The sequence below is a fragment of the Larimichthys crocea genome, chromosome III, assembly GCF_000972845.2.
Source record: "Larimichthys crocea isolate SSNF chromosome III, L_crocea_2.0, whole genome shotgun sequence".
In the NCBI taxonomy this organism is placed as follows: domain Eukaryota; kingdom Metazoa; phylum Chordata; class Actinopteri; family Sciaenidae; genus Larimichthys; species Larimichthys crocea.
In genome coordinates, this window is record NC_040013.1 from 31,710,556 (window position 1) to 31,734,524 (window position 23,969).

The window sequence follows — 23,969 nt, forward strand, 5'->3', positions numbered from 1 at the left end:
AATGACAGCCACCAGAATCATAGACTTGCTGCAAAGTTACACAATTATATTGTGTTTATAATACCAGTTTACTTGATCTAAAGCTCTGTGATGGGTATTATGTTGACAGTGTACAATAAAGATAAAAACCAAGATGACAGTGACAGGATGGCCTTCAGATGTCCAGATTTAAACTGAAACACACTCCCACTGGAGGTAATACTTAAGTTCTTATCTTCCATACTGCCTCCTTTCTCCATGCACTCTGCCAGTAGGTAAAATTGTGTGAGAACCCAAACTCGATTACCGCACACTGGGGTGGCACAAACTGATCTATTTTTGGACTTATATATTGGAAAACCTATTCTTCACCTTCACCAAGTACAAGAGATATTACAGTACAGCGAGGAAGAGCAATTTCATAGCAGGTAATTGCATAATGTATGCATAATATTCTCAGATTCTTCCAAGACTGTTGGTGAGGTGTGTTTGTGGATGATTGTATGAAGCCACTTTGAATTATGAGCTGTCATCCAAATGTCGTTACGGTGGGACTCATACTCTGATCTAACATGAGCAGGGCGTATAAATATACTTACTTTCAGTTAAGTCAAGTATTATTAAATAATAAATTAACGAACCAACTGCTGTTTAGCACAGAAGTGATCAGATACAGATATTCAAGCATGAGTATTACACAAACTATACATTTACACCATTCAGGTTATATAACTGATTACGCCACATCATGTCAGGGCACTATTTATACAAAAAAATGATTTCATGATATCGAATAAAACCAATCAAAGTGCAGCATCCTCAATCCTAAATTCACTCCGTAACCTTGGTTATAGCTAATTTCCACCACAAGGGGGAAGTAGAGTATTACAGTAACCAATCTAGAACCTTGTATCATGAGAAATATGTTGAATTAAGAGCAGTGACTGCAATTTGAAAAACATGTTTGCAAGAATTAGTGCAGCTGATATATGCATTATTATATTCATTTTTTAGAATGAGAATATGGTTATGTTAATAGATATGGTGTGAGATGATCAAGTGAGGATGAAGACTTATAGTCCTTTCAAAGACGATTACTGTTATTTGTCATCTTGTGTTATCGTGTTCATAGACACTTCTAACACTACCAAGATAAAATCTAAATCCCTCCAACTGATAAATCTCTTAACCTTACTCAGCAGCCAGCAGGGGGCAGTCATCTCTGCAGGGAAAATACAGGTACATGAGCAGCAACAACCAGCAGCAGCCATGAATCTCTGCGGAGTTACGGCTTCTGCTCAGCACTGACAGAAGCAGCCAGCATGTGACAACAGCTCCTGGGTGGACGGGGAGTCTGTCAAAGTCACAGATGCAACGACAGACACAACAGGCTTCTGCACTCGCACTGAACATCACCACATGAGCACACCCACACAGAGACACAAGTGCTGACTGAGTGCAAGTATTATAAGAGCACAACACAACATGTACAGCTAGAGGAAACACACGCGGATCAATACAAAATGCGACGCAGATCTCTACTTCACTTGCTCTGTTCTCTTTAACACACAACCTGTAACACAAGCATATGTTTGCCTGGTTGCTGTTGGTTGGCAGCAACGAGCTGTGACAGAGCGCCAGGTGACGATGCGACTGTCGTCACTCAGTGTCCCTGAGGCTCAAAGCTATGAAACCAGAACCACTGTTTCTGACACTGAAACATGTACATACAAGCTCATCTTTTGTAATACTAGGTGTGGATAATACAGTTCAGGTATGACCTTATTTGATTCGATATACTGCACATCACATTGTAAAAGGGATTTAGGTACTGGTGATATACTGTGACTCAACACAGGGGAGAGAAGAGAGCCTTTAAAAACAAAGAAACAAATCTTTCACATCTACCTGACCGAGTGAAAGAGAACCACAAATAAGGGATCCAAAAAAAAGTTGCATAGAGTAATCAGTGATTACAAATGAGCAGGCAGAGATGCAGACTCAGGAATGCCTCTTTACAGGTTAAGTACAAAAGTGCATAAACAGCTAATTGACTGAGAGTGTGCCAGGGAGAGACGGGGAGGGCTTTGCGCAGCGCTCTCCTCCTCTCATGTCTGACAGGGTTAGTGACCTCATTAGGGCCTTAGGGACGAAGTAGCCTAACAGAGAGGGACTAGGACAGGCGGCAAGAGGAAGGATGGGAACAGGACTGTTAGGTAACTTGCAGTAAGCACATATGAGAGACCAGAGACCTGCTGAATGGCAAGTTGAGTCTGTAAAAGATGTTGACTGAAACAGAAACAAAAAAGTTGTTTGTCAGAAGTGATGTCTGAAGAAGGAACCCTTCAATTCAGTTCACTGAAGCGAGTAATGGCGCAATATGGATGTAATCAGTTCATCACTGTCCTGACCACAGGACCCTTACTTCATAATGCCTTACCTACCAAATGCTAATGGGTATTGAAATCCATATTAGGAGAAATAAGTTGCAAAGGTGTATAAGAAGAAATATGACCATATATATTATCCAGCAGACTGGGCTTTGCCTCACTGGGGATTTTGGGTCACAACAAAAGTCTCTCTACACATATGGGTTTTTTTTAGCAATGGCTAGGATAATCTTACTAAAGTCAAGAACTAAAATGAACTTTGAGGAATTAACAGATACAGCAAGGACAATAGCAGCTTATTCAGTTGGCAAAGCATAAAGTGACAGGGAGGGGAGGGATTTGCTCTCCACCCATCTGTCAGGTTCAACACCTAAGTTGCCCATCAAGAAAGAAGCTCCATGTGAACTAATAGAATAAGGATCAGTACACCCATACCCATGGTGTACAGCCTGCACTCTCATCATTGTATTGAATTGTATAAGAAGGCAACAGGGACCGGTGTGATGCAGCATGATGAAAAATAAGCTATAACTGTGGCTTAAAACTACTGTTGCAGCTTAGTGCCATGGCAACTGTATATCCACTGCTGTTGCAAGAAAATTGAGTATTATTACAATGATTGGATATTTGTTTTCAAGTATGCAAATCAGCAAAGGTAATGCGATTAAGAGACAACAATAGAATGGCATCAGAGATTCATGCGGCACTGTATTTGCGTAAAAGGAATAGCTCTCAGCCAGTCACGCTGCTTGAAAACAGCTGTTATTATGTATGTCAAGGAGCAATTCCTTTGCCTCAGCTAGACTCACACTTCCTGCCTGCCTTTACAGTCCCCTGCTAGATTCATGTTTATAATGTGGTTGCTATGGTGACCTGGCAGAATTCAAAAGGGACAGGTAGGTCCTGACAACCAATCAGCCTTCAGTTGCTAAGGGCACAACGGCAGATTGTGTAATGAGAAAATGAAAATGACAGTGGGCTTCTCGGAGGATCAAGGAATGGAAAGATTGAACAAAGCGAGACCATGAGCGCTGACTGTTTTATTTGAGGCGCAAAGATACATAACCTCAAAATAATTCCACCCAAACGCTTAATTTGTAGAATGTGACTGCGGTTCATGCCAAAGAATTAGCTATTCACAGCAGCCACTTAATATTTCACAGCAGCCATGCATGACTTACCTGTGCTCTATTTATACATCCATCTCATTCCAAGCCTGGAGAGAGGATTTAAGCACTATTGTTTGTCTCAAAGACTCACCGGAGCACAAAGGAGAATAGAAAGCCCCTCCACCCACACACACAATTTAAAAAAACGTCTGGAGAAGCGTGACCGCTGAAGATAAGACCAACAAAAGCTCCTGCTCGGGCTCACCATGTGTGTACTGTAAGTATGTATGCATCTTGTCATCTGACAATATGAGTGTGTCGTGATGTGTTAAGGCTGATGTGATGCTGGACAGTTTGAACTGGAGAAAGATGTAGTGAGACCAGCATGAAGAAATCTGACTCTGAGGCAAAGAAACAATAGTGTCAGCACATCTGTCAGAGTTAGCATCAGAAACCTGGAAAAGCAGCCTACCAGTATTAGAAAGGACTGAAACCAACACTTATTTCCATGAATGAATCATCTTCTTTGACTAATATATTAATTATGAAACCTGACCTTGTGTGTATAAGAAAATCACGTTTAAAAACTGCTGTAGTGTCTGTGATGGTTTGTTTTCTCAGGATTAAAAAAATATGTCTGAGACAGGCGGCAAACTGTAGACAAAGGTCTGCACTCACCTCTCTGACTGACTTCATTTGCTGTTCAGAATCTAACGGTTCAAAAAATGGTGAAAACTTTCCCCACACACATTTCCCCAAAACTAAAGGTCACATCTGCTAATTGCTCATTATGTCTGACCGACAGTCTGATAAAAGGTATTACAATTTTTATGTAATTTGCAAAAGATATAAACGAGAGAAGCAGCACGCTCTACAGTTGTGAAACTGGAATATTTGACAGTAGTTTAGCTTTTAAAAAAGATACAATTCATTATAAACATAAATCCAAAACATATTTTAATATGAAAATAATGTTCCTTCTCAGTATTAATAAAAGTTATAGCGTGTTACTGTAGCATGGCTTTACTACACATGCCACTGTACGTGCAACAGTACACTGCTTTAAAACACCAACAAAAGTCATTCTGATCACAGTGCTGTTCATTAATCCTGAAAGCAGGATTAAATAAAATCTTTGGAGCCAAACTGGGGATTGAGCATCATAACAAAACCATCACATGAAATGTTGGGTATCCCTTCACACAAGTTTGCGTGTACTTGCACTCTCATCATCAGGACTGCCAACCAATCTTCTTTGAAGATCAGCTGTTAACTCAACATCACAAAATATGCACTCAGTTATGGACATCATAGAAAGACAGTGTTTTGGCTGCTTTTTTTTTTTGATGGACACATTAATGGAGATATGAATGAACGGATGATAACTGGATGCAGACACTCATGGATCACAAAGTTTCCAAAGGCTCTTGTACAGCACACATGGACACAGACACACTCAGTGTTCTAGCTGTAGTGCGCCGCAAGCACATGGTGAAGCTAATAGGTTTAACTTGGCAGCAGTCCCAGTGATGTCAGAGTAATCCCTTATTAAAACCCTGATGACATCACTACACTGGTGAGAGTGCATGAGAGCTTGAAGCCACAGCGCGTGTTTACGTCAGTGCAATATGTATATGCGTGTGTGTGTGTGTGTGTCTGAGAGGGATGCCCTCGCAGTTAGAGCCAAGGATGCCCTCACCGCAGACCAGGTAATCCAGGTTAAGCGGTTCTTCAATACAAACACAGGGAACACTCCCGTCACATTGGCTACCTTAATCATACTATGTTCTCATATGCAGTTTATTAAGTGCAACCTTAACCTCCAAACGACTGAGTAAGACGACTGCAGGAAGAGTGGATAGAACCCTGTTGACCCTACGTGTCGATCTGTGCAGACTGAAACAAACGGCAGACTACAGTTAAAACTACTGACATTCACTTCAAATTCACAAATAGTTTAGCTCCTTAGGTAGAACAGCACACCTGCTTTGTGTTACTGCATGAAAGTATGAAAAACAGGTGCAAGTGCCTGTATCAACAGTTCTCAACGGTGTTCAACTACAGTAAATCTCTAAATTGACAGGTTTTTTCCACATTTCTCTCACATGTTGTTATTTTATCATTCCAGAAATATTTGCGGAGATTTCACTGTCACACAGTGAAAAGCCAAAACGAGGAAAAAAACAGTTCTAAAAACAGCAAAGAGGAAAAGAATTGTTGCCAAGAGGTCTGAGGAGAAATGGCACATTCGAGATGATACGTGAGCCACAACTATGCAAACAAAGTATGCAAATAATGCAATGGAACGGTGACAGAAAAGCAAACCTTTCCTAGTTCGGTAAACAGACAGATGTTAAAGTGGCCGTGGTCAAAATGGATAGTCATAGTCTGACGTGGATTCATGAATCTAACCTGCCTCAAAATTACAGATGTAAATGAATCAAGCCCCATTTATATTCCTTATGTTCACACTGTCAAGATGTTAGCCTACTTCAGCAGCCCTAAAGATCAATCCACCAAGTCTCCTAATCTCACCCCAATCCTAATAATAAGAAGAAGACATTTTGGAAGACATGAAATTTGCAACATGAATGTGCTGCTGTAAGAACAACACCACAGTTGTACAGCCAGTGAAATGGGGATGTGTAGCAAATTAAGCGTGTGCTAAGTGTAGATATTAAATATATAATAATATTCAATCCTTATTCAATGTTCTGTCATTGTCTGTGTTCATTTCTGTCCTGCTGAGAGAGTGTTATTCTACACCATGCAATGTGAGTCTGTCTTACCGGATGGATGAGAAGCGAAACAGCTAGGGTTGTGCAAGTGGGAGTGTATTTCCTTGAAGGAAGCGCTGTACAATTGCATTCATAATATGCCAGTGCATACAAAAATACAGAGGAAGGTGAAAAATGTAGACTAAACATCATTTATAAAAAGAGCTTGGATATGCAGAGTTTGAAAAGGAAGTCTGACGACACACACACACACACACACACACACACACAAATGGACAAAACTGAAAAGCTGACAGACAACAACTGTCAAAGAAAGTCTTACAGTAAGTGTTCAGGTTACCAGCAGGGTTTTGTGTTAGCTAAGCTGTGTGATACAGTACACGACAAACAAACGCAACTCGATCCTTACTTAGTTATTAAGCTTCATTTATCCCTCACAGGTTTTCTAGCAAGCATTAGCTGGCATTATATTACTGTATAAGTCTGGAATATTTCTAAATCCAGCCAGGTATGTGTGCACATGGGTGTGTGTGTGTGTGTGTGAGGGGACTCCCTCTCTCAGCCTAAGCCTTTCTAATCTGTTTGTATACCTCCTTATAAATATGGTCGTCATCAGAGCAATCCTAATCACCATCAACGTCACGAGTAATTCCCTCCCGAGATGAGCATGATCATCATCATGCTTTCCTGCTAATAAGAGGTAATTCCCATAACGTTTGTGATGTTCTGCGTCTTATGTCTGACCACAAGGGAGGTGTTTGAACTAAAAACAGCTGACAGCTGAGTCTGAGACCTATTGAGAATGAGTGTAATTCCCTCGGATAAGGAACACACGCTTGGAAATCAAATTCTAAAAAGGGGTTACACATTAGTTTGCGGCCTTTTCACAAAAGCAGCAGCCAAGAAATCAAAGCCAGATGACCCTCCACCTCCAAACACACACACACACACACACACACACACACAGCCACCAGTGACGCATATACCCTTCAGTCTTAGTGTATCTTGAAGAACACCCCAGGGCTAGCCCTCCAAGCTGTTTTCCCTTTAACACTGTTCTCCACATCTTTTTTGTTTTATTACAACTGTTTGTTTTTTAGCTGTGGTGGGAGTATATAACAAGCCTCTCTCAGAGAGCTGCTTTGTTCCTGCAGGAAAGGGCCCGGGCATGATAACATCTGTTGGCGAACCGCAGGTTTTGTTTGGGTCAGATAGTGACGTACGCAGCTGCACAGCGGCACTCGAACTCACCATGGACTGAGTGATGATATTTCCTAACTTCTTTTGTTTTTTTTGCCACTGAATCAGCAGTGACATTTGAATGTCAGGAAAATAAGTAAGAAGCCTTGATCTCAGTTTGTGTCAACAATGTTATATACTAGAGAGACTATTATGGTGGTCCTCAGGGATGCAAGTAATAGTTATTTTCATTATGGCTAAATTGAGTGAACATTTTGTCCCAGCCAGGATTCCACTCAATCTACAAAAATATATAGCAGAGAAAATTAAAATCCTGACATTTCAGAGGCTGAAATCTGTTTGGTTAGGGTTAGGTAATAAGCTGACACTATCTTGTTGTGATTTATAATTATAGACAAACTGAGGATTTATCAAACTGTGCTACTACAAGTCAGAAAACAGCCAGACAGCTGAGAACACAGGGGTCAAGCAAAAACTGAGTTATGATTTGCCTACTTTTCATTCACCATCTGCCATTTGCACTGCCAGTCCCAGCTCCCTTAGCCACAGATTTAGCTTGTAACATTTCTATTTTTGATTTACGCTGAGCTCATGTAAGCACCTGCAGCTATCCCCTGCCTCCAATATGTCTGGCCGCTGCGCTGTATTCTTATTGATCTGTCCATCTTCTTGTCTCTGTCCCGGAGATGAACACAAGATTGAATGCCCTATCTAGCAGCTGCTGTGTGGACAGCGGCGAGAGACAGCGGGGACTGAGATGAATAAAATTGAAATGAAATAGATATTTAAAATGAATGTGATGTCAAAGTCGCCTCGGGCCTTTTCTGCACTGTGGTTCATATGTACTCCAGTGAGAAAGTTATGTAACTGTGGTGTCATATAGCCACACCTGCTCAAGCCGGTGGCATGGCTATACAGATATCTATTACTCATGTCTATTAATAAAGGCTAATAGTTAAATACTACATCAATAATAGTTGACAGCTGAAAGCTCCAAATTAGACTAGCCTAAGTACAAACCGTTCAGCTTGTTCATTACAAGCCAAAACATCAAATCAGGGATATTAATATTGTTGTTAAACTATTTAGTGTATATATGATTTTAAAATGCTGAAAGCAGCCTATTAAAATTAGAAAAACAGGCATGAAGGTTGACATTTTATTTGTCTGGGGGAGAAAAAAAAATTCTGATATTGTAAAATAGTATTATTTAATGATGCCATTACAGCTAAACTGTGTTAGCCTGCTGTTGTCTGCCAATGTGTGAGTGTCTTTTTGGTTTTTGCGATGCAGTAATGACAACAACGTCTCAAGATATTTGTCGTTCTGCACTGCATTCATCTAACCCGAGGGGTATGTTTGGTGATCTGGAAGGGGTGTGTATGTGTGTGTGTGTGCGCTCGCGTGGGTGTGTTCGGAAAAACATTTCTGTATAATACATAGAAGAAAATAAGAGTGGGGTGGGAGTCAAGTGTAAATAATTGCCAGGATAACACAATAAGGGATCCAATTGTGGCAATGTGTGAACGAGAAATTGGATGATGAAGCGAGTGGAGGGCTGGGATAAAGAAAACAGGCCAGCTTGGGCACAGGGAGTCTTAAGATTGCCAATACTGACTCAGTGTGTGCGCTCAAACAAACACACACTAGCAGCAAGATGTCCTGCAAAATAGGTGAGAAATAATTAATGATCATTTAGCAATTCAAAGGAGGGGGGGTAATTGAAATTCCTTTAGAGAGAGAAGCTGAGACAGTGGAGTCGTTGTGAGTAACAGCACTATAGGCTACCCACTATGCAGATTAAACAGAGAGCCTCAAACATATCAGTAAGAACATGCCTGACATGCTTCAAGTAGTTTTATAATCAATTTAATACTGTATTGCCTCGTGGGAAAGCTGGGGTAACAACAGATAACAGTTAACTGTCACCATCACAGTGCTTCTTCACACCCCGTAGGCCTGACTTTAATGATAACTGAAAGTAGGGCACACACCATGCACAGATGTTTGACTGACTACGAATGAAAGTAGCGTACACTGCTAACAACTAAAATCATTTTTAATTAGGAATTACACTGAAAAAAGTGACACCCACACAGTAAATTAAAATAAAATTTTGACTACAATGATATTTTCACTTCAAACCAGAGGTTTGTCAGGTCATGTGACCACATTTTGTTGTCCGCCATTACTGTACCTCGCTTCGAGAGTGAAGACTGTCTGTGTAAGCAGAAATTGTTCCATGAGGAGTTGGTGGTGAATGGGTTAAACACTGGACTTACTGTATATTTGCCAAGTGGCCAGAAACAAGACTCCAAATGAATGATAATGTTGTTCCATGTCTGCTAATGTTTGATGTGTAAACAGACAACTGTTTGCCAACACCTTTGCCATATCATTTTATATCGTGATGGTATCCCACTGCCTGCTGTGTTTGCAGCTTAATTCACTGACCCAAAGTGGCCAAGAAAGAAATGAATTATTGTTCATAATGTAAAATGTATTTCACATAAGGACAGTGATGCCTGACCAGCAGTCACAAAATATAAGTGAAACAAATATAAATAAATCAGCAACTTCAAACTGTGGACCTCTGTATCTGCAGTTATGAAATATTATGAAATATACAAGCACATTCTCTCATTCTCATTTTAAATTTAGTGACATTTCTTAAATCTCTTTCTTGTAAATAAACATTTAGAATAAACTGTTAAGCTGCTGTTGTTGAGCACTGAGCATAGCGTGTCCTCAAAATGCTTTTTATCCTCAATCACAAGTCTTCTCTCACGAAAAACATCCTGGTTTCTGAGTGAGAATATAGCGGAAGAAAAAGGTGTAAAGAAGAGAGGAGTGTTAGACTGTGTGGTCCAATCAGGAGGAGTGAGTGGAGAGCACTCTTAATAAGGCTGAGTACATCAGCACAACCCGATACAGCAGGCTGGCAGAGATTGATGCTGCAGGTGAGCAGTGGCCCTGTATTACACACACACACACATACAAACACATACACACACACACACTCTGGTACTGGTGGTCCTCTGGGACAACAGTGAGTGATGACTTTGTCTCTTCAAAACTGACAGCAGGTCTCTGCTGTCTCCAAAAAGCCCATTTTAAAAAGGCTCGCCTCAGTCCCAACAACTTGGAGTGATAGAAAGTAATCTAAAGTTTGGCTGAGATTGACCCAGCTGCACTAGAATCAATGACAATGTGCAGTAGGAGAAAGCCTCAAAGAAATGAGATAACAATGCCTTGTGTCTTGTTATCTTACTGACAAAATGTGCTACGTCTGAGGTATCCACCCTCAGGGGCACTGAGAGAAAGGAAGAGAAGGATGGTGTGTTGTGTGAGAGTGAAACCTGATGTCCTTTAACACCTTGCTTTAAAAGCCTGAGAAAAACACAGCCAAAATGACATGTTTAAAGAATTCACTATCCACACCCTCCAACATTTAGGAGAGAGAAATGATGCAGCAATGGATTTGCAATCTGTTTTCTAAATATAGACTCGTCTTTCCTCTCCCCCTGGTCTCCGAGGCACTGGATTCATTTAATTGGATTACTACACACACTTTTTATTTCCTTTCTGGTTAGTGTGTAATGAAGTTGAGACAATCATACATCTTTGGTTTATTTATTGCGCTGCTAAAGGCGACACCCTGCACATTTAAAGAACGTTGGATGGAAACAGGGTGTCAACTATTGCATCACTCTGAGAGATTCTACTTATGCAGACTAGAAGAAGCACAGTGATCGATAAAGATGCTGACTGTAACAATAACCCTATAATGCAGCGTGGCTTGCTGAGAGAGAGAGAAAATGAGCATTTGCCAATAATGGCTCTCAATACACTCTGAGATGGATGGATGGATGTATGGAGTGAGTGCATGTCATTCCATGTTCTGGATATAATTTTTTTTTTTTTTAAGGGGGGACCTACATTCATATCTTTGGGTAAGCTCTATTCTCTCAGTGCTCCTCTGCTTGTACACCACAGGCCTGACAGCAGAAAGAAAGGGGCTGATCCATTATCAAGGTGCAATAAATAATACAGATCTTCCTGAAAGCTCCTCTGGACTCTGGACACTGGCATACACTACAACGTCGCATAGCTTTACCATGTAGAGGGAAAAAAAAGAATTCGTGCCTGAGGTTTAAATGGAGTTTGACAGGCTCATCTCCCATTTTCAGAGACTAATGCTCAACTCTGACAACCATGACAGCCCTGAATTGTTGTTGCAACACTGTCACTAGATTTTCTGCATCCATCCAATTCAGCAACACAATACATCCCAGCAGACTGTGATTCACGTCTTAGTCAGTTTTCTCTCAGATTAATAAAGGAATTGCAGCAACACGGGAAGACTGCGTCGAAGATTTCTCTTTCTCTTCCTCTTTACTGTTCCTGTGACATTTGTGGTCGCATTTTCCAGCAATTTATTTTCACCATTCAGGGCTTATGAATATCAATTTTTAGGAATATTTCACTGTTAAACACAAAAACATGGTGTGGATCTGTTAAGGGTGATGCCTTTTTTTTCCTTTGGGCCTTCTCAAGTTTTATTTGATAGAGACAGCTGAAGAGTGACAGGAATGTGGGGAGAGAGAGATGGGGAGTAACGTGGGAAAGAGCCACAGGTCGGATTCGAACCCTGGGCTTCCGCAGCAAGGACTGAGCCTTTGCGCATTGATTAATACAATGACTTTCCAATTACAAGTTCACTCCTCTGAACTTTCCACTATGGTCACCCCCGCCTACATCTGACTTATGTTTATACAGTCTGACTGTGCATGATTGAAAGGCCAACCCTCTTTTGTGTTTGTGTGTGTGTGTGTACATGAGTAACTCTGAGTAGCTGGGTGGACAAGATTATGTGCGTTTGTCTTGTGCGCCTTGACGTCTGCGTGGAGTTCGTCTGGTTCTCCGCGTTTATTCTTCAGTGCTCCATTTACTTCTTTATAACTCTCTTTCACTGTCTCTGTTGGAAAGGTCAGATCATGTCCCTTGATTTGTTCAAGTAAAAAAAAAATGTACTCAATTTATTATGGGACGTTGAATTTCAACACTAAAATCTATTAAATGGCATTATCAGGCACATCTCATCCTCTGCAATATGACCAGATGTATCAGACGAATCAATGGCTGCTATTGACGAGTACGAATTGTGCCACATGCTGTAGACTGCATTGACATCCGATCTAGGGCTCATCTTCCCATATCTTCCCTGCCTTTACATGCATCATCTAACAGTGTAAAGAGAGAAAAACGACAGGGAAGGAAAAGGGTGAAATATGTTGTGCATGTCTGTGCTTAGCTTTAAAACAAAGCACAGAAAATACCCAGAGGCCCAGGGCTGTTTGTGACTGAAAAGAATACAAAAAGTGTGGTTAACACTGTGGCGAAGTGTAACAAGCGTAGCATGTGCGTGCAAGTGTGCTGTCACACCAAAGAAAAGGATAAAATCAAAAGGAAAACAGTTGACAAACAGGTCTGATAGATTGCAATGTAACCCATGCTTTTGGTTGAATGGTGTTTAACCTCTTTGGCCTGATTAGCAAGACAAACTCAAACCACTGGGAAAAAAACAACAACTTGGAAATATGAGCATTGTTCATATCCCAACAGCCCACTGTGATGACATCAGTGACTCCTCTGTGTCCCTCCCAGTTTATAGCACAGCTGTGAGACAACAATTCCCATAGGACACCACAACCTAGGTATGACTAATCAAAACAAGACAGCACAGCCGTGTTGTTCAATTTGGAAAGACGTTGGAAAGACGTTTTTCAGTTTTTAGTTTTAGTTTTGAAAAGCTCTCTCTCTCTGTCTCTGTCTCTCGCTCTCTCTCAGTGTTACAATACCTCTGTGTACTGGCTATTTCTTTGTGGATCAACTTGAGCATTTAGTGTGGGAGAAAATGACAGGAAATGTCTGGCCCATTTAACAATAAATTTCCCTGAATACATCTGTGCTGAGCTGGGGAAAAAAAAAAAAAAACATACACTGGGCTGGGCTAGGCTAACCTTAAGGGAGCGCTAACCATACCACAAAAACAACATGCATGCCAACAAATGCATCTGTACATGCTGATTCATATTTTGTACATTGTAAATTAAGTCCTGTGTGTTTGTGTTCATGTAAACCCATGGAAAAGACAAAATAATATACAAAAAGTGAAATGAAGTCACTACCAATACTCACCATATCCAGGAGTGCCTTCTAAAAGGAAAATGGCTGAGGTGCATCATGGATCTGTCACTGGGAACACCTGGACATTGTCCAGGTTTCATTACGACGCTGTGTCAGGACTGATCCCTGTTAACCTTTCACCCTACGACCCCCTCTATCTAACTACAGTGTCCCACAGTATCCACAGGCCCCAGCACAACTTGTAGTGTCCCATATTACAGTCCACAGCTGTGATGCACCCATTCAGACCAGTCTTCCAATAAAGAGCCCCTTCTGAACTTCCAACCTAACTGGTTTTGGTCCCTAGTGCATCACTGCAAAAAAAAAAAAAAAAAAAAGTCTGGCTTACATCCAATAAAGCAATCTTAAAAATCAAACTTCATAGCACCATAAATTCAACTGAGTTCCAAAAGGGGAAATAAAAATCTCAATAAATGAGACAATAAAAAAAAAAGAAACATTAACTGAAAGCAGACTTAAGTCCAGTGTGAACTCTGTCTTCCAGCAAGAGAGTCTCAGCAGTACAAGCTCACAGGCGGCCACCCGGCAGGACCAGCTAAGCTCCCCGGCCGCTGCTCTTTTTTCCGTGGGATTCTTCCGGCAAAGGTTTGGAAATTACTGTCCCACATCCACATGGTGAACCAGTTCAGGGACTCATTCCTCCGGAAAACATTCCTTTTCCTGACAGCCAACGACGCCGGTCGAAGAGACAGCGGTAGTCACACCAGCATGACAGAGCATGTTACACACAGAGCCAGTCACACACTCACATTTGCTTTCATCCTCACAGCTTTGGCCCCTTTGTCTCTCTCTTACTTTGCATCTCCGTCTCAGCTCTGCCCTTTTACAACCTCCCAGAAAGGGAAGTGAGGAAGTGAAGAGAGAGGAGGAGGAAAAAAAAAAAAAAAAGAAGACAAACACAGTGTCTTCAGAATCTCCCCTTCTCTCCGTCTCGCTCTCGCTCGTCACTCTCCCCCTCCCTCCCTCCCTCCCTCCCTCCTTGCTCCAGTCAGTGGGATGTCCTGACCCTGTGTAAGAGGTGTGCCTTCTCCTTCAGTATCCAGTCAGCTAAACCTATTGATCCTCTTACGACATGCTGCTCCACTTCATTCAAAGAGGAACAAGTCTCCACATGTACAATTAGCATACACACACAGCAGTACAGCAAGCTTCTACTGTCTAAAGTAATATGGGCAGTGAGTGTTGACAGAGTTAATTCCCCTCATTTCCTCCTCTTGAATTGAACTTCCGCTCTGCTTTTCGTTTCTTAAATAACGTGTGTTAATTCATCTCTATTGCAGCTCTCCTTCATCATAACAAAGCAGGCGCCGCTGTTGCCCTGTATTTTGGTTTTTGCTACTCTACGCACCCCCCCTCTGTTCTTCTGTGGTGTCTGCATGCATGCCATTGAACCATGAAATTTCAAACCACACAGTAAATGCCATTTTATTTTTCTCTTGCACGTGTGTGTGTGTGTGTGTGACATATAGTTTGTGTGTGTGTGTTATAGTGAAAGCATGCAGGGGGCCTCTCGAGGCATGTTTGTTTGAAGAAACTTGTTATACAGGATGTCATTGGCCTTACTACAGTATAATGCATTCCTCTGTTCTTACAGCAGTAGCTTTGGACTCCAAATGGAGTCTGAAATACCACCTATAAGCCAAGCAAGCAATCACAAAAAGTAAATGTCATATTGTGTTTTATGTTTACTCAATTATTAAGACAACAAGATAAATCACAGCAAATCTACAATTCATTAAAGTCATTGTTATTGAGAGTGCACTGTGTGTCTGTGTCTATGTAACGGCCTGTGTTTGCCAGATTGCGTATGAGTGGATTTGGGTGCACGTATCAATTTGCGCATATGTGTGCAAGTGGTGTTGGCACGGAAGTTACGAGTCGAGGTTGGGGTTAGCACACTAAGGTTGTGTCTGTGTGTGTGTTTTGCATTAAAAGCCATGGCTGTGGCTAAGCTCCAGTTGCTGCGGTCTGAAAAACAGGATCCAGCACTGCTTCTTACACACATCCTGCCCAACACACACGTCAGCAGCCTCTCAACTCCTGCCAAAAGTCAAACCACCTCACAGCCTCTGTAAGCCTGCACCTTCAGCCACAACAGCCACTCTTGAATAGGGTGGAGGAGTGCTGAATGTTGAGGAATCGGTTTGCGGGGGAAATGAAGACAGAAATGCAGCTCTCTGGGGGGATGTGGGTAGTTTGTGTGTATAGATGGGCAGGGATGACAGTTAAGGTAGCATCAGGGAGACAAAAAATTTAGTGGCTTTGAAGGTTGAACAAGAAAGAAGCTAGGAAGAACAGAAGCACCTGTTATGCATTATGTACACATACAGAAAAAAAAATCTACAACTGTCTCTCTTGTAAAACAAGTCATACATCTCGCATATAAATCGAAACTGGGGTCAGCGTTCTAATAATAGAACACACTCTGTATGTCCTTGTGTGTATGTGTCTGCATGTGTGTGGTATTGCATAATCTCAGCCCCTGATTTAGGAGCTGTTAGCCCCCTGCTCTGCTCTATTCTTTACAAATGTAGGGATGAGGTTTAAAGGGGATGTAGATGCCAGCTCTTTAAAAACAAGAAGGGCAGTGGTGAGGCTTTCCTCAACATTTTGCAGCAGTGACAGAACATGATAACAATGTGTGTCCCGAAAGCTGACACAATAACGGATTATAGCCATAAAGTCCTGGCACGGTGTTAACCCATCCTCATCTGTGACCCCTGCTTGTAAGCAGAGCAGTGTATTTTCCATCTACAAAATATCACATCATATTTGAATCAGCAGGAAGTTTCCATTACATTAGTGGTTTGACATGGCTCTCTATAACTGGGCATCGGGGGGGAAAGAGGCTGGATTACACAGCGGAACAAGTACATATCGATTTCATGTGTACTTTTCTTCATTTAACTGCAGATCGATGTCCAGAGAATGCAGGCTGAACAACCTCTACTGCCAAATCACAGAACTGGTTCACCAACAGCATGACCTGCCAGTGGCATGACAGCTTTAGCTGCAGGTGTTTTGCAAAACCAAACAGACCTGATGTAAGTCTTCAGGTCATACAATCTAAAAAGGAATGTAAGGTAAGCTTTGCGACAAGAAAATCAATACATGAACTGTGTTGTATATTAACGTCAAATCGCATAAAGGAAATGCTATGTAGCTAAATGACATTCCCATACCACATTTAGCAACAGATTAAAAAGGACAATTAAAACCACATCAGCGCAGGCAGTGTTGAAGCTACTCAATCATCATATCAATATGAAAATCCTACATACTTTACATTCAAATAGGAAAGCATATCTCTCTAGAGATTGAGATGAATCTGGGCTCTCATGCATGTTTTGTTCCTTTGAGGTAGGCCAGCTGTCCATCACTCTGTGTGTCGCTGTGGAAATGCCTTGGGCCCGGTCCTCCTCCTTGCCATTCACAGATGGTTATGCAGTGGCATTTGAGCAAAGGTTAACTCATTCCCTCTTCGAATCAGATATTTGTAATTAGATTCCCACATCTAATGGGGACATGGAGGCTTCAAGGGCCATTTGTAGAATGTGAAGAATGTTTAAGTGCCCAAAAAATTGCTTGCTTGTGAACTGAAGAGGATTTTTCTACTCTCTGATTTTAAGGCAGACCAGAAGACAGAAGGGAGGGACTTAATTTATTAGAAGAATGCGCAGGATTACAACAAAGCAGCAGTTGTAGTAGTGCTGAAAGATGCGTGTACTGTACTGCACATGCAGTGTCACATCTCACTAATCATCTAATCTAATCAATTCATTTTCAGGAGGATGAAAACAAGGCTGCATATTATTTTATTCAGTTAGTCTGTAGTGGGATTACTCTTAGGAAATGCATTTGCGGGGTGTTGTTTAGCTCAGTTGGTAGAGCATCTATTGCATGTACAAAGGCTCAGTCCTTGCTGTAGCGGCCCAGGGTTCGATCTGACCTGTGGCCCTTTGCTGCATGTCATCCCCCCCATCTCTCTCTCTCTCTCTCTCTCTCTCTCCACATTCCTGTTACTCTTCAGCTGTCTCTATCAAATAAAAGCTTGAAAAACTACAAATTCTGCATACCATTTAGTGTCACAATATAACGGAGAAGAACAATTTTGAGCTTGAATTGAGCTTGTTTGCTTGACAAAACACTACCAACATGTGTCTACCGCCTAAAAATAGCTAGCTTTACATTTACATCAATACAAATAGTATTACTGTGCTCGGGTTACTTGTTCAGGTAACATCTATTCAGTTTCTGCTGTTTATCCGAGGCTCCTCCTGGGTCTACCCCAGCATCTCCTACCAGTTGAACATGCCTGGAAAACCTCCAAAGGAAGGCACCCAGCAGACATCCTGATCAGATGCCCAAACCGCCTCAACTAGCTCCTTTCAACATGAAGGTGCAACAGCTCGACTCTGAACTCCCACTGGATGAGTTCCGGTACGATGGTGGCATTACTTGCTAATGTCACACCAGTCTGCCTGTCAATCTACAAGTGTCAAGTTCCACTTTACCAACCAACCAGCTTTCAACAGTCTTTAACGGTAGTTATTACCACCATGTCTTTTTTTTATATAATAAAATAATATTTAGCTTCAAACACTGTAGTCATCAGTAGTAGTGTAGTAATTATGGTGTTGTAATCATTTTCCTCATAAAAATGTATATTGCTTCAACACAATTCATAAGAAATGTGACATGTGTCATACAAAACATGATATAAAATAATAGAATAATATGAAGGCAAATGTATGTTGCAGTTTTACAAAGCACAAAGGAAACAACACTAAATCAGCCCTCATTTATAAATCTGCTTAATCAGATGGTGGGCCGGGCACCATGGTTTGAGGCATCATGAAGATCTGGTTAAAAACCACCATTGTAAATGGTAAAATCTATTTTGACTGCTTCATGAGGCAGTTCTTTCCGAGAGCAGGTGCAGATGGGAACGTACTAAAACATCGATGGTCCATAACCCACGGCAATCTCTACTACAACACCATCTGGTAAGGATGGGTCTCCCAGTTGGTGCGATCAGCTCCACTATTCCCTCTTATACCTTCATTATCCCGTTACATTATAAGAAACAAATAGCACTTTCACTGTCTTAGTGTGCCACTGCTGAAATCCACATGACATGTTGCAAATGCCAAGGGACACATATTAAATACACATGATGTACATAATTTGTTGTAAAAGAAAAACTGCCATACACAATGAACTAAGGGTGTACTTGAAGTACAAAGCGTAGACTTTACAGTGTACTACTTTTCAAATATGGCTACTGCTTTTATAGGGGCAATTATCATTGAATACATGCTAAAGAATAGTCACCAAAACGTGAAAGTAGACCTGTGAATTTTTAAACAGAATAAAGTCTGTGTCTGCCGTTAGCTGTCAACACGAGTAGGATATGTAGGAAGGTATTGCTGGCTTTGGTATTTCCCCTTGACGTCACAAATTACAGAGGCGTGTCCAGACAAGTGATAAACAGAATGTAGAGAAGCCACAGACACAGGCAGTCAAAAGTAAGAAAAAAACCCAAACATCCTTAAATCCTTGAATCTGCACAGTTTATTAGAGGACAAAATGCTGTAAATTTATAATAAATGCAACTGTTTTTTGTGGGTTTTTTTTGGTTTGTTTGTTTTACACTGCACACTGACCTCTCCAATGCACCTGCTTTCAATAAAGTACTAATTAAGAGTTGCAGAGCTGCAGGATTTATGGCAGGTTTTGTGGAATGTGCCACTTGACGTCACAAATTGCTTACTTGTGTCTGCACAAGCGATAAACACAGAGAAGCCACTGATTCTTTGTTTTGCATTTTGAATGTGGTTGATGTGATGAAGCAAAACTATAAACACTATATTTACACTATATTTACAGCTTCAGCATTCAGCCAGACGAAATAAATAGTTTTCTAAAAGAAAACTTATACATGCACTACACTATATACCTACCTCCTTCTCCAAATCTGAGATATACTGTGTGTGTGCACATGTGCAGACTAACATGTTCAGTTAATTATTTGCATAGCTTTTGATCTGCTACAATCAGAGCATACATAGGACCATTCAGTCCCTTCTAGTTATAGTATCATAACGTTTCAGTGGCCAACAGCTCATTAACATCACCAGCAATCACCATTTGGCACTGTTGCCACAGTGACAATTCTCAAAGCTGGTATCTCAATTTCTTTTGCTCAGTGGCAGTTGTAGCTTGTTAACAGTGATTTCTTTTGTTTTGCCATTACGCCTTTGATAGTTTCAAGTGAAAAAAACAGAAACCAAGGTAAAACAAAGGGACATAACAGTCCAGTCAAAATCAAACTAGAGATGTTATAATTACCGATTGGTATTGTACGTCTTTGCAAAGCTCTTTGTACTAATATCATTTTTATAAAATATTACACTATGTCATCAGTCTACATGCTTTGCAACATATAGTACATTAGTGGTTGACCTTTTCTAATCCATTAAGTTTTACCTTTTCCAGTGCAATACTACCTTTGCATGCTGCCATCATTAATGGTATTGATTGCACCTATGCTTTTCCTGCTATGACAAATCAAAATTTCTGTTGTGAAAAGGGTCCACAAATACACTCAACAGCCAATTTTAGTAATAATAATTTCTTGCAAAAATCAATAATGTCTTACAGGCAGACTGCCAGTAATGTCTGAACGCTGTGGGTTAAATCCTCACAAAGCATCCGTAAAACCAGAATTCAAAGTTGTGAAACTGTCACAGTGGCCAATAACACATGCCCAAAATCAGAAAAAAATATCCTCTTAAAGTCACTCTTAATGTTTTGAAACTCAACAAAAAGCGGAAACGTGTGGGCACTATGGAGGATTATCATAAAATCAAATTAAACACATTTTGAATGGCAGTGTTAGATTATTCTCAAGCATAATTCTTTTTGTAAAATTGACTTGTCAAGTTTAAAATAACAATAGATTGTTCTGGGCTTTTAATTGCCCTGATTTGTATCTGGCTCACGTTTGTTTTACAGGGAGACACCAGTCTAATTAATTTCATGTAATAAATTGTTTGGCTCTAATTGCTTCTTGTATCTGTTGTGGTTTTTACTTGTGAGCTGTGAGGATATTTCTCCAAGCTAAGGTAGTTAAGGATGTAGAGAAGTGACAAGCTACATATTGTTCTCAGATGAGTTAAAAACACTTGCTTGCTGTCATACGCAATCTCACCATTGCAGCTACCTGTTCTCCACTCTGTAACCCTGTTGTGTAGATTTACAGTCAGCTCCCACTCCAACCCTCTAAATATCTCTATCCATCCCATCCAATACTCTCACCACCTCCATTCCCAGCCATGGTGTCGGCTCTGTTGCTCAACCCCTCCAAAAATAGACTTTTCCTGCATTGCACCAACGTTGTGTCACTGTTGCAGCCAAGGCGCTTGACTGGCTCCCCCTGCACTGGCTGACTACTCTGAGCCTTAATCACAGCACTGGATGGACTGAGTGTCTATCTGGGTGTGATTAGTAATTCCTCTGAGGGGTGATATGACCCAATGATGACCTCCGGTGATATGCTAATTACTGTGCACTCATGGGATAGACACATGTCTGCTGTTACCCTGAATGAACGAAGGAGAATTTACCTTTGATCCTGTTCAGTGTATTTTGTTTCTAGGCAGTGAATCTAATTTATTAGAAGCGGTTGAGAAAAATGCTTTAATGGATTTTATGGAGAATATGGAGAATATCACATCATCAGTAAATTGGTTGATCATTTATAAAGCAGACATGCAAGACAAACTGTCAGACATTTTGTCATGGCATATGAAAAAAAATGATAGAAATGCAGGGCTAAGATAATGTCATCCTGATGTTATGCTACACAGATGTTTACTGCAATTCAATCTTTTGAAAGAAAAAAAGATATTGTGGTAAACATAGGGAATGGCCTGACATGAATATGACAAAGAAATTATTTATTCAGGGTACTGAGACAAACCTGACCATGTTTGAATGAAAAAAAAAACGAGAATAACTATACTGTGGAGTAATGTATGTAATGGAAATTCATTGCAAGGCTTCTCTCCCTCTCTCTCATTATATTTCTGCAGCTGCCCTAAATTCCATTAAAGGGCATGAATTATGAATAAGGAGCAGCATGTAGGAAAGAGCATTGTGTGGGACTTGTGTGACATTAAACTGTTAAAGTAATTACAGGTTAGGAGCAGGCTTGCAGGCTGTAAAATTATCTTACTCTGAAAATGGCACAGCCTTGTGACATTCTGTCTGCAAACTGTGGAGGAAACCACCAAACTCTGTCACATAGAACAGCACACGCCCTAACAAATACTTGCATAATGGGCTCATATTTTAGTTTACATGCACAGTGATAAAAAACACAAGCAAGTGAAAACAAAAGTTACAAAACTAGTAAAAAAAAAAAAAAAGTCACGCTTATCAGGCGTCATCTGCTGGGTTACAAGGCCACAGAGTATTAAAGGGGAAGAACAGCTGCTTTAAGTAAATTCAAAGTTTAAAGTGACACACAACATGAGCAATGTGATGCAGATGCATCAAAACCACTAGGGTGCACTGTCATCAAATTGTAATGTAAAGAAACTTTGGGAGGATAAGACGCATTTGTATTATGTAAAAGACAAGGTCTTATATATTTAGTTATTTTGTGCAATTACACACACTAATTCCAAACAGAATACTGAATGTGAGTAGCCCACCTAAATAGATTTGTAATGAATTTCTGGCTAAATGCCTGTACTAATGATGCAAGTGAGATTGATTGCCAAAATGATGAATTATTGTGTAATTGAACTGGAAAAATGATTTCCCTAATCACAAGAAGCTGTTCTGCAAATGTGATGCAAAGTGTGGAACATTATAAATAAACTCTATACCTGTGTGACAAACTGGCCTCATTTCACAGTGCTCATATATTGACAGAGAGAGAAAGAAGATAAATTCCTTCTCAACAATACTAAATTTGTTTGAACATCATGCGTTATTCATATTATATCTTCAAGAGAAACTTTCAATCCAAAGTTTCTGCTTTCTTAAATTACTAAATGACTTAATTCCATCCCTCTCTCATAGTGTAGTGTCTCGTTTCCAGAGAAAATCTGTCCAGTGTGAAGTGGATATGTACAACCTAACACAATTTTAAAAAAAGCAGGAGATGGTGGTTTGAGATAATGAAATGTGAAATGTTTAACATAATGAAAGGCTTACACAAGTCTTGGCAGTATGGTTAACCAATGGCAGTTTTGTGGCTAGAAAACTTGGGAACAAAATATTGACTGACAGTTTTCTTAAGATAGGCTCAAAACCACCATTTGTGAATCACTGCCAAGTAAAACGTTCAATTCTGATCCTGTTGCTGTAACTGCGGTTACCAGTAATGTATTACTCCCTGCATATCATGGTGATAGCAACATTCTGTGTCTGCTTCTTGACTAGATGTGACCAGAAAGGCTTGAGGAGCAGACAGAGATGACCTTGCCACCCTTGTGTGCTACCATGGCTCTCATGACATTTAAAAGTCAAACTTTCAGCCCCCTTTCATCCACACCTCACCATCACCAAATGAAACCCGGCAGCCCACTAGAAACCCCAGAAGGAGGGTGCTGGTTTCAAATTAGAGACAGCCGAGGAGACGAAAACATAAAACATTTTTACAGTACAGTAAGTCCTCAGAAGTAGGGAAGAAAAGAAGAATGGAGGAATGTAAAGTGGAGACAGTTCCAGTAAATGTTGTACAAGTGCAGATATGTAGGGAAGAGAAATTTAGTTGATCTGAGAAGAGATCTTGCGTACACCTTGTTACATTTGTGTAAAATCTGTGCTAGACTGATGCAGGTTAAGGTTAAAAGGATGAACAATTACGACACCCTCCGCCGAGCTGAAAGCAAATCATTCAGTCTCACAGACTCTGCACTCTGTCTAAGCAGCAAAGACAATGAAATAAACTCTTTATTGCATAAGGCTCCTCAAACGCAAACAGATGTTGAGCCCAGAAGAGACAGACGTTAGAACTGACTTGCTTTCGTGCCGTTCAGTTCTGCATATGTGAACTTGTGGTTTAAAAACATGCAAATTTGTGAATGTCTGGTTGTGCTTGCATGTATGCACAGGATTGTGAATATGCCTTCCTGTACATCTGTATGCGTTTGATGTAGCTGCAGCCTCCAACAGGAAAGCAAGTACAGAAACATTAACCACAAATTTTTCTAACATGAGAACAAAGGAAGAACCTACTGCTTTACTGGAAACTATAAGCCATTTGGTGGATCATATTTATTAAAACCAGACAGAAATTTGACTGCTTGGGAAACTGGCACAGCGGG

General features: G+C 40.6%; 1 protein-coding gene across 7 annotated transcripts in view; it reads right to left on the reverse strand.

Annotated features, from left to right (window-relative positions):
• pde4d (phosphodiesterase 4D, cAMP-specific) overlaps positions 1–23,969 on the reverse strand; it is a 159,549-nt gene that overhangs the window by 34,959 nt on the left and 100,621 nt on the right. The window contains exon 1 of one of the 7 annotated variants that reach the window (XM_010735916.3): positions 13,618–14,538. The exons of the other annotated variants lie outside the window; for them this stretch is intronic. Within the exon in view, the coding sequence (XP_010734218.1) occupies positions 13,618–13,706 (89 nt within the window). The 5' untranslated portion in view covers positions 13,707–14,538. Of the gene's footprint in view, positions 1–13,617; positions 14,539–23,969 lie in introns of those variants that run through there. 7 annotated transcript variants of the gene reach the window in all.